The sequence below is a fragment of the Phocoena phocoena genome, chromosome X (genome assembly GCF_963924675.1).
Source record: "Phocoena phocoena chromosome X, mPhoPho1.1, whole genome shotgun sequence".
NCBI lineage: Eukaryota > Metazoa > Chordata > Mammalia > Artiodactyla > Phocoenidae > Phocoena > Phocoena phocoena.
The window spans coordinates 113,361,153-113,373,704 of NC_089240.1; the positions used below are offsets into that span (position 1 = coordinate 113,361,153).

The 12,552-nt window shown below is 35.8% G+C and overlaps 1 protein-coding gene and 1 non-coding gene across 3 annotated transcripts in view; both read left to right on the plus strand.

Moving 5' to 3' along the window:
* Nucleotides 1-12,552, plus strand: part of PHF6 (PHD finger protein 6) — a 50,252-nt gene that overhangs the window by 15,716 nt on the left and 21,984 nt on the right. For both annotated transcript variants that reach the window (XM_065900779.1, XM_065900778.1), the window contains exons 4-5: nt 2,343-2,476; nt 2,743-2,786. In XM_065900779.1, coding sequence (XP_065756851.1) covers nt 2,343-2,476; nt 2,743-2,786 — 178 coding nt within the window. The remainder of the gene's footprint in view (nt 1-2,342; nt 2,477-2,742; nt 2,787-12,552) is intronic.
* LOC136143189 (U6 spliceosomal RNA) lies at nt 2,918-3,024 on the plus strand. Its single transcript, XR_010657884.1, has one exon. It is a non-coding gene; the product is annotated as a U6 spliceosomal RNA (small nuclear RNA).

The following is a 12,552-nucleotide window of genomic DNA, read 5'->3' on the forward strand; positions in this document are numbered from 1 at the left end:
GCAGATTTGAATTTATAACCAGCCAAAACACATTTTGATATATTTTGGGCATTTGGTTTCCTTCTTATTCTCAGTAAACTGAGAGATGGGTATTGAAATCATTTGCTAGAGTATTTCCAATGGTTTTTAAATAATTTTTTGTAATTTCCCCTTTGTAGAAAAATCAGAAAATATATGAAATGATGAAGAAGAAAACCAATCACACACAGATAGTCACTCAGCATTTTGCTATGTTTACTTCCACCTATTTTCAGAGTATATGTTGTAAACATAATTAGCATACCTAACTCTGTATCCTGCTTTATTTTTTCACTTAATGATATACATAAACCCTTTCCCATGCCATTAAAATGTTTTTGAAAAGAGTAAAGAACATTCCTACATATGGTTGTACTGTAATTTATTTAAACATTTTTCAGTGGTTGTTTTCCACAGGTGGTTTTACATTTTGGGCTATTCCAACTCTGCAGTGAACATGACTGCATATAAATCGTTTAAGTATGATTTATTTTGTAGACTAGATTAATTCAAGGAAAATTACTGGGTCAGAGAGTATAAACTTTTAATAAGTTCTAAGATAAATAAGGCAAGTTGCTGTCCAGAGAGTATGCCAATTTCCAGCAGTATCTGAGAGTGCCCATCTCACTGTGTTTGCCAGTGCCGAGCCTCTACAGGATTTTTAACAGTACCTCTCCTTTTATTTTTGCTTGCTCATTGAACTCAATAATTTTTTTCAGAATGTACCCATGCAAACACATTTTCGATGTAATTTCAAAATGAGCTACTTGCAGTACAGTTCTTAATGAAGTAATGGTAATGTTAAATTTATTAAATTAAAAACCAAGTGACAGTATGTACAAAATTACATAGAAAAATACTTTCACGTAAGCATGGCAACACTGTAATGGTGTCTACACTTGGTGAGTATGAGTGATCTTTTAATTTTCGTTGTGCTCTTCGTTTTTTCCACAATTTCTGTAAGTCTATGGTTTTTTTGATGAGAAGTATAATTTACCAAAATAATAGAACCTCGTAAATAAGTTGTAGTAGAAATGCTCCACCTCCTCAAGAATTTATAAGCCACCCAAAAGCATTTAACAGCTTTCCCTGCTTGATAATTTGGCAGTGTTTCTTTTTACAGTATTGCTTTGAAGTTTCTATATTTATTTAAGGAAGTGGTGTATTTCTTTCGCATTAATAATGGGCACTGGCCATCATGTTTTCTGGGAAGTACCTGTATTGAGAATGTTTGTTTCTGACTTACATAGGAGTCTTTTTTAAATGATAGCTTGAATGAGAGGTTGAGTGTTTGACTTGCTTAGAGAAATGTAAGGCAATTTATTAGAATTTACATTAGCCTCTTGGTACACTAAAATTGCTTAGGAGCCAAGTAATGCAAAAATTAGGATGTTCTTTATGTTAAAATTAATCAAGAGGAAGGAGAACAGTTCCAAATGAGGCATCTAGCAGCAAAGAAACAAATGAACAGATTTTAAGATTTACCTTACTGTGAATTTATTTTTGCATGGCATTTATAGCTTAGGAGACAGCCTGATTAAAAGTCCACTCAGTACAGTATACTATGATATGTTAATCAAAACCACTAACAGTCATTGTTATGTACTTTTCTTAAAGAATTTGTTTCTAAATTTAGACATGAGCTAGTTAAACAGTATGAATTATCCAATAAAGTCAGAAGGTAAGGTGTATTAAAATATCTTGAAAGAATCTGTTTTATCTACTTCCTTGAATTCATAATGTGAGAGGTAAGTAGCAGATTAAATTAAAATAGATGAGCATGTTTTCACAATCAGTTTGACATCACAAAATATTTTTAGGGCTCGAGGTATTTGAAAATCTACCTAATGCTTTTATCTTCTCTCCTTCCCTCACTTGAAATTGATTTTACCAGGTTCCCAAATAGTATGTGAGTTTTTTTCTAAAAATTCTCATTGATAAGTGGAAATGTGAAAGAAAATTTTTTCTGGAATGAGCCATTTTCTCCAGTTACTCATTTCCAGGAAGATCTGGATTGTGAAAAGGTCTACAGCTTACATTCCTGATTTGCAACATTTCAGATTTTCTCTTAACCACAATGAACCAATAGATATTAATAATATTCCATTAATTTTGTCATAGTTTAACATGGGAAAAAATACTCCCAGTAGAATTTGATTTGAATTATTTCTAGGTGAGAAAACAAGAAAAGTAGCATTATTAGTTACAGAACTTTTCAATAACCAATTTGTTTTCCTTGACAGAGATTTGATATGCCTCTAACCTGATTTCATAGCCATAGCAAAATCACACACTAATAATATTATTTTATTGTTTTCCTGTAGATGTGTTCTTTGTGCCATTGTCCTGGAGCTACAATTGGTTGTGATGTGAAAACATGTCACAGGACATACCACTACCACTGTGCATTGCATGATAAAGCTCAGATACGAGAGAAACCTTCACAAGGAATTTACATGTAATTATTTAACTTCTCTTTCAGTTTTTTTAAAACAGTCATACTTTCTTTAGGCCTTTGTAAAAATTTGTTCCCATTTCAAAGCATTTCATCATCATCGTAAAGGGTGTTTTTGGTAGGGAATTTAATGCTTAGAGAAATGGCATAGAAAGTTTAATGATAAGGTTTTTGGAATCCAGCTTGTGAATGGGGTGAAGTGTACTGCTCATTCTTAATTTGAAAAATGAATTTGGTTTGTTTACTTTTAATTTCTTCATTTTTTGTAGGGTTTATTGCCGAAAACACAAGAAAACTGCACATAACTCTGAAGGTACGTTATTCAGCCACTTCTCAATTTCAAGAGGAAATTTGAGTAAAATATGAGTGAATTATACTATATTGACTTTTACCACAAGACATATCTCAATATTGAATACATTTTGAAGAATTAAAAGCATTCGGGTGCTTTCTTCAGTAGCACATATACTAATATTGGAACGATACAGAGAAGATTAGCATGGCCCCTGTGCGAGGATGACACGCAAATTCGTGAAGCGTTCCATATTTTTCACAACATTGTAAATCATCTATACTTCAATTAAAAAAAATAGAATGCTTAACCCAGTTCCTACAGAGATTCAAAGCCTTTTGAGAGCAGTTTTATTATATCTGTAAATTAATTCCCTTTTTATTCCTATTATTAAGATTTATAACTAAGATATTTAAGTATAGAGAACACGTTCTGTTCGCTTTTAAGTTTAAGCCCTATAAAAATTATTCAAGTTAGGAGTGAACCATTATGAGGGGGAAAAAAGAGAGAGAAGCATTCAGATAAACTAATGTACATAGTGAAAAAGATCTGAATTTTTAAGAAAACTTTTACCCCAAAATTCTTACGAAGAGTATGTTGAGAATGTATTTATCTTTAGGGGGAAATGATGCTAGTGGTTACAGATTTCTGTGTTCAGGTTAGGATGTTAGTAGATTGTAAAGGTAATAATTAGAAACCTTGCTACTGTCAGATAAAGAAAACGTGAACTGGGGATACTAGTGCATTTTGTGATAGACAGGCTTTCTGTTAAATTTTTATTCCCATTGTAGTACTTCTTTTTCTTAATACAGACATGTTCATAAGAGGTAATCACTTTTAAAATACAAAGTTTTAAAATTGTTTTATAGTTTATTTCCACTTAAATTTATACAAAACCAGGATAGTCATGTTCATGTATAGTTAGCCAAGCTGTAGTTGGTCTTTAAAAGGTATGGGAAAGTTCTCAAATTGAATTCTGACTTGTTTCAAACCTTTCCAAACAGACGGTTTTGATACTTTTACTAGCAATATAAAAAGGCTTAGATTTAATCTGAGATTGTTCTATCCTTCCATTTAGATTAGAGATCTTTAAAGTTTTTGTTAGCTTCTGAGAACGTGTTGCTTAGAATTAAGAATGGTTTGAGCCTGTTGTTTTAGGAAGTTGTTGCTTTTATAAAGACTTACTTAGTTATCAGTGTTAGCATATTAAAATTTGTGGCCCTTTTTTGATCTCTTAGATCTTGGTTTTATAATTCAAAATAGTATTGTTTCCCCTTCAGGACCAGATTAGTCTAAATACTTTAGAAGTGCTGGTTAAAAATTCAGTGTTTAGCAAAAACTTGTCATTAAGGTAAACATATTGGACAAATAATAAGAACAGAATGTTTTTGAGGTGATAAAGTACAACTGATAAACTTTATAGTGTTTTCCTTCAGTTTTTTCCTCACTTAATTCTGTAATTGAATTGAAAAACCTTTCGTGAAAGGTTAAGAGTAAGCTTTCCCACCTTTCATTGCTTCAGGTTTTAACAGCGGATTTATTTGATTCTCTTCACAATTGTAGTGAGCATATATGAAAAGGCAAGGATTGAGACTTAATAATCTGACGAATACAAGTGTGTCAGCATACTGGGGCAGGATATTTGAGGGTGGCAACAATGATTAATATAGTCATCTCCCCTTTTATTCCCTCAGTTTCTGAGGCTGATAGTACCATCTAGTGGTAGAGATATGTCAGTGCAGACTACATAAAAATAATTTTGACCACCTTTTTGCTTTGAGAAACTTTTTAATGAGGAAGATCTAAATTCATGCTTTTCAGGAGAGCTTTCCGTTTTTTTAAAGATTTTTTCATGTGGACCACTTTTAAAGTCTTTATTGAATTTTTTACAATATTGCTTCTGTTTTCTCTTTTGGTTTTTTGGCCCTGAGGAATGTGGGATCTTAGTTCCCCGACCAGGGATCAAACCTGCATCCCCTGCATTGGAAGGTGAAATCTTAACCACTGGCCTGCCAGGGAAGTCCCAAGAGGACTTTTCTTTCAATATAGCTGGCAGGAATACTACAATTCAAATTTGTGATACGACTGATTTGAATTTTGGGTTCAGTGTATAGTTTGGCAGCACATTTGGGTTCCTTGTATTATTGACACATGTAGTATGTTTATACTCATCTTGTAGAACTTGAAAGGATAATATTACAGTTTAAAAGTATGACAGAGTTCCTGTTTATTGAATTTTGACTTTTATCACATTCATCTAGCTTGAATTTATTAGATATTGAATGCTTTGTCAGAAACAGAGCTTCCAATTATTTCATTATTCTAATGGGAAACATATTCTACTTTATGATTGTAATTTATGTTGGGGGTTTATAGGATTGTATTTCAGGGACTGTCTTTGAGAATTGTATGGCACTAATCTATACAGCAAAGAGGAATCGATACCTTTGGCGATTTCTTGATCGTTTTTGCCATTTGTGGCTCAGTGCCTACTTTGCTAATACTTAAAACGATAAATACTATGTAATTCAGTCTGTCATGTTAGCTTGATATAACATGAACTGTGCTTTGAAATATTAAATTTGAGAATCTCTTTACCATCTCCATACTTTTGCCTTTTCCAGAATGTCATATAGTTGGAATCATACAGTATGTAGCCTTTTCAGATTGGTTTCTTTCACTTCGTTGGCCTTTTTTTTGGTGGGGGGGGGGGGATTAGTTGTTAATGCTTACAAGAAAGGATCCAATGAACGAGAAGAGATTGAAGGTACAAGAAGGAGGATTCAGTGCACAAGTGGAACAATTGCCCTGTGATAAGGAGGTCCTTTCCACTGTAATAGGAGAGAAGGAAGAGGATAAGTGGTTCCTATCAGGTCTGTTTTCTCTGTGAGGGAGAATGTAGGGGGAGGGGTGAGGGTTGGAAGTTGAAGGAGAGAGAAGTTGTTTTGAAAGAATAGTTGTGAAGACCGGGGGAGGAAGTTTGCCTAGAGAAATGTAAAGTTTCTGGACTGAATTGGACCAGTTGAGGTTGGTAACCATGAATTTATAAAGTGATGCCATCAGTCAGGTTGTGTGACATTTCCTACAGCAGTACAGGATCCTGGGTGAAGAATAGAGAAAGTATCTAGTTGGTTCATTCAGAATCGGAATTTTTCCAAGTGGGTTCAACATAAGAGTAAAGGGATAAGGGAGTTTAGAATATTTGCGAGCGTAAAGAAACTGAAAGGAATTAATAGACTGGAGGTCCTGGTAAGATTGAAGAACAATGGGAATGAAAGTACTTGGGAAAGCAATCATCTGTGGTTCCAAAGTATGATATAGTGATTTCAGAGGTAGAATCCTTTTAGGTGATTATGAGGTATCTGGGTATGATTATAGGGATTAGGTGGTTGATGGAGGACATCAGTGAAGTCTAAGGAACTGAATGGCTGGGTGTTGCTTGGATTGTCCATGTGGATTGTGAAATCACCCAGCATGATGGGCAGGGGTCAGGATGGAGAAGAGGGCTGTGAGCTGTGTGCTAAAGAAAGTGATGTGTGAGTGGAATGATTGGGAGTTGGCAATTATTAGCAAGAAGGAGAGGAAGAAGGTAGCATAGTCTGTGGACCAGCAGAATGGACGTCATCTGGGAGTTGTTAGAAATGCCTGATCTGAAGCCCCACCCCGACCTACTTAATAGGAATTTAAACAAGATCCCAGGTGGTTTGTATGCATATTAATTTGGGAAGCAGTGGGTTAGTTGAATGACATGGACCTCAAAGGTGCAGGGCTTTTTACAAGGGAATGGAGAATCAATGGCTCAACAATGCTGCCTAGCAGAATTTTCTGTGACGATGGAAATGTTCTATATTTGCACTGTCCAATATGGTAGCCACTAGCCACATGTGGTGATTGAGTGCTTAAAATGGTGTAGTGCCCTCCTATATGTTAGAAATGGACAGGAATAGCCAGAATTAAATCCTACATCTTATGTTCCCCCCCCCCCCGTTGGCCTGTGTTTAGATAATAGGTATATCCTTAACCTTTTTTTTAATAACTTAATTTATTTTATTTATTTATTTTTGGCTGCATTGGGTCTTCATTGCTGCGCGCGGGCTTTCTCTAGTTGAGGTGAGCCAGGGCTACTCTTCATTGTGGTGTGCCGGCTTCTCATGGCTGTGGCTTCTCTTGTTGCAGAGCACGGGCTCTAGGTGCACGGGCTTCAGTAGTTGTGGCGCGCAGGCTCAGTAGTTGTGGCTCACGGGCTTAGTTGCTCTGCAGCATGTGGGATCTTCCCGGACCAGGGCTCGAACCCATGTCCCCTGCATTGGCAGGTGGATTCTTAACCACTGTGCCACTAGGGAAGCCCTTTTACCTTTTTTTAAAGCAATATTTCAAAAATGTCAAATGTTGGCAATAGCAAATAGCTTTAGCTTGTAACAGATGCCAGTCTGTATTTTGTAGAAGTACTTTAATATGATAATTTGTCATCACTAAACATATGACTACTTATAAGGAACTGTGATTACAAATGAATGGTGGTTCTTTTAAAATCATTTTCATTAAGGGTATTAAGGTTTTTGCATTAAATAATTTATATGGAGCAAAGTAATCTGTGAAGAGATAGAAAACAGTATCTAGAGTAGATGCTGGGTGTTAGATATTCACAGCAAGAATGTGTAGAATGTAAGTCATCATCACAAACATAACCTCAGCTCAGTTTAAATTCTTAATTGTAAGGAGCCAAACTTGTGGTTTATTATACTTCTTAAATTACCCAATATAGAATGTTTTGCATGGGATGGGTACTCAAGAAATGTTTGTAACTTATTCATTTTCTTTGGCTTGAAACTAAGAACGGTATTTAACGTGTCACTTGTTTTGGGGTGGCACTTCTTGTCCTGTAGCTTCTCTTGTGCCGGGTGTCAGTAGAGAAAGATGAATTAATAAAACAGGGTTTCACTCTGGGGGGAGTTACAGAATTTAGCAGCAGATATATGACTAACTGATTAAAATACAGTGGTGATACATGGAAGTACTTAGAGATAAAGGGGCATCATGTTTGCATCTTACTCTTTAACCTTTCAGAAAAAGGTATATGGATAGAGAGAATGAATGATAAAGTATATATGGTAAGATATTAACATTTGGGTGAAGGGTATATAGGAATTTTTTTTTACAGATTTTTATAAGTCTGAAATTAGTGATAAGTGCCACAATTACAGTGACCATAAAATCCCAGGTGTTCTGAGACAGTGTAAACAAATCAGGGACTTGGTGGAGCCCCTAATCGACAATTTGGGAGCTTTATTAGAGGTGTTTGTCAAATCATATAACTCAGTTTATGTTTCAGGAAATAGTTATATTGGAAGTATGTTGAAAGTGTGTTGTCATTTATGTAGATTCAAGCCTTTGCCTGGTTTAATACTCCCTTAATATTTTCTTTCCCTTGTTCTTTTTCTCTAGATTATGCTGCAGTTTCCAATCTTCATTACTTTTATTAAGTGGAAGTTTAGGGAGATTTTAATATGGTATCAAAGTGTTTAAAAACCTTTTTAATTTAGGTGCATTGAATAGATTTATTAGGTACTGGAAAGGCAGTTTTGTACACTGGTTGAATATGGGCTTTGAATTCAGATGTATATTTGAATCTTAGCTCTGCCACTTACTAGTCACGTGATCTTGGGCAAGTTATTTAGTATCTCTTAGAACCTTAATACTGCATCTGTAAAATGGGGATTAAAAAAAACCCACCTTGTAGGATTATTGTAAGAATTAAATGAAATGATGCATGTGAAGCTCTTAGCAATGTGCCTGGCACATAGTAAGTTGCTCAGTAAATACTACATTCTGTATCATTATGGTTGTAACCATTATTCCTTGAAAACTCTACCTACCTCTCTTACCACTCATCTTTTCATGTGCTCTTCCTTGGAAGATAATAGAATTTAAACTGTGTGATTTAACTCGGAAAATTTTAGTAGTGTATTCATACCGTGCTCTTTGCTAGAATTGACTCCATTTTCTTTCTTTGATTCACCAGATTTGTTGACTACCCATGTGCAAAGTGCTGTGCTAGGCATTATTTACACTCATCTTTGTTTTAGCACACTTTATAAACTTTCATTATAGGAAGTTTGAAACATACGCAAAAGTATGTTTGGAAAAAAACCCCAATTCACGGAAAGATAGACAAGATGAAAAGTCAGAGGGCTATGTACCAGATGAAGGAACAAGATAAGACCCCAGAAAAACAACTAAATGAAGTGGAGATAGGCAACCTTCTAGAAAAAGAATTCAGAATAATGATAGTGAAGATGATCCAGGACCTCGGAAAAAGAATGGAGGCAAAGATTGAGAAGATGCAAGAAATGTTTAACAAAGACCTAGAAAAATTAAAGAGCAAACAAACAGAGATGAACAATACAATAACTGAAATGAAAACTACACTAGAAGGAGTCAGTAGCAGAATAACTGAGGCAGAAGAACAGATAAGCGACCTGGAAGACAGAATGGTGGAATTCACTGCTGTGGAACAGAATAAAGAAAAAAGAATGAAAAGAAATGAAAACAGCCTAAGAGACCTCTGGGACAACATTAAATGCAACAACACTTGCATTATAGGGGTCCCAGAAGGAGAAGAGAGAGAGAAAGGACCCGAGAAAATATTTGAAGAGATTATAGTAGAAAACTTCCCTAACATGGGAAAAGAAATAGCCACCCAAGTCCAGGAAGCGCAGAGTCCCATACAGGATAAACCCAAGGAGAAACACACTGAGACACATAGTAATCAAATTGGCAAAAATTAAAGACGAAGAAAAATTATTGAAAGCAACAAGGGAAAAACGACAGATGACATACAAGGGGACTCCCATGAGGTTAACAGCTGATTTCTCAGCAGAAACTCTACAAGCCAGAAGGGAGTGGCATGATATACTTAAAGTGATGAAAGGGAAGAACCAACAACCAAGGTTACTCTACCCAGCAAGAACCTCATTCAGATTCGATGGAGAAATCAAAAGCTTTACAGACAAGCAAAAGCTAAGAGAATTCAGCACCACCAAACCAGCTCTACAACAAATGCTAAAGGAACTTCTCTATGTGAGAAACACAAGAGAAGAAAAGGACCTACAAAAACAGACCCAAAACAATTAAGAAAATGGTCATAGGAACATACATATCAATAATTACCTCAAACGTGAATGGATTAAATGCTCCAACCAAAAGACACAGGCTCGCTGAATGGATACAAAAACAAGACCCATCTATATGCTGTCTACAAGAGACCCACTTCAGATCTAGGGACACATACAGACTGAAAGTGAGGGGATGGAAAAAGATATTCCATGCAAGTGGAAATCAAAAGAAAGCTAGAGTAGCAATACTCATATCAGATAAAATAGATTTTAAAGAATGTTACAAGAGACAAGGAAGGACACTACATAATTATCAAGGGATCAATCCAAGAAGAAGATATAACAATTATAAATATATATGCACCCAACATAGGAGCACCTCAATACATAAGGCAACTGCTAACAGCTATAAAAGAGGAAAACAACAGTAGCACAATAATGGTGGGGAACTCTAATACCTCACTTACACAAATGGACAGATCATCCAAACAGAAAATTAATAAGGAAACACAAGCTTTAAATGACACAATAGACCAGATAGATTTAATTGATATTTACAGGACATTCCATCCAAAAACAGCAGATTACACTTTTTTCTCGAGTGCGCATGGAACATTCTCCAGGATAGATCACATCTTGGGTCACAAATCAAGCCTCAGTAAATTTAAGAAAATTGAAATCATACCAAGCATCTCTTCTGACCACAGCGCTATGAGATTAGAAATGAATTACAGGGAAAAAAACGTAAAAACACACACATGGAGGCTAAACAATACGTTACTAAATAACCAAGAGATCACTGAAGAAATCAAAGAGGAAATCAGAAAATACCTGGAGACAAATGACAATGAAAACACGATGATCCAAAACCTATGGGATGCAGCAAAAGCAGTTCTAAGCGGGAAGTTTATAGCTATACAAGCCTACCTCAAGAAACAAGAAAAATCTCAAACAATCTAACCATACACCTAAAGGAACTAGAGAAAGAAGAACAAACAAAACACAAAGTTAGTAGAAGAAAAGAAACCATAAAGATCAGAGCAGAGATAAATGAAATAGAAACAAAGAAAACAATAGCAAAGATTAGTAAAACTAAAAGCTGGTTCTTTGAGGGCTTCCCTGGTGGCGCAGTGGTTGAGAGTCCACCTGCCAATGCAGGGGACACGGGTTCGTGCCCCAGTCTGGGAAGATCCCACATGCTGCAGAGCGGCTAGGCCCGTGAGCCGTGGCCGCTGAGCCTGCGTGTCTGGAGCCTGTGCTCCACAGCGGGAGAGGCCACAACGGTGAGAGGCCCACGTACCATAAAAAAAAAATAAATAAAAGTAAGTTCTTTGAGAAGATAAACAATATTGATAAACCATTAGCCAGACTCATCAAGAAGAAGAGGGAGAGGACTCAAATCAATAAAATTAGAAATGAAAAAGGAGAAGTTACAACAGACACTGCAGAAATACTAAGCATCCTAAGAGACTACTACAAGCAACTCTATGCCAATAAAATGGACAAACTGGAAGAAATGGACAAATTCTTAGAAAGGTATAACCTTCCAAGACTGAACCAGGAAGAAATAGAAATACGAACAGACCAATCAAGAGTAATGAAATTGAAACTGTGATTAAAAATCTTCCAACAAAGGTCCCAGACCAGATGGCTTCACAGGTGAATTCTCTCAAACATTTAGAGAAGAGATAACACCCATCCTTCTGAAACTCTTCCAAAAAATTGCAGAAGAAGGAACACTCCCAAACTCATTCTATGAGGCCACCATCACCCTGATACCAAAACCAGACAGATACTACAAAAGAAGAAAATTACAGACCAATATCACTGATGAATATAGATGCAAAAATCCTCAACAAAATACTAGCCAACAGAATCCAACAACACATTAAAAGGTTCATACACCATGATCAAGTGGGATTTATCCCAGGGATGCAAGGATTCTTCAGTATATGCAAATCAATCAACGTGATACACCATATTAACAAATTGAAGCAGAAAAACCATATGATCATCTCAAAAGATGCAGAAAAAGCTTTTGACAAAATTCAACACCCATTTATGATAAAAACGCTCCAGAAAGTGGGCACAGAGGGAACCTACCTCAACATAATAAAGGCCATATACGACAAACCCACAGCAAACATCATTCTCAATGGTGAAAAACTGAAACCATTTCCTCTAAGATCAGGAACAGGACAAGGATGTGCACTCTCACCACTGTTATTCAACATGGTTTTGGAAGTCCTTGCCACGGCAATCAGAGAAGAAAAAGAAATAAAAGGAATACAAATTGGAGAAGAAGAAGTAAAACTGTCAGTGTTTGCAGATGACATGATACTATACATAGAGAATCTTAAAGATGCCACCAGAAAACTACTAGAGCTAATCAATGAATTTGGTAAAGTTGCAGGATATAAGATTAATGCACAGAAATCTCTTGCATTCCTATACACTAAGGATGAAAAATATGAAAGAGAAATTAAGGAAACACTCCCATTTACCATTGCAACAAAAAGAATAAAATATCAAGGAATAAACCTACCTAGGGACACAAAAGACCTGTATGCAGAAAACTATAAGACACTGATGAAAGAAATTAAAGATGATACAAAGAGATGGAGAGATATACCATGTTCTTGGGTTGGAAGAATCAATATTGTGAAAATGAC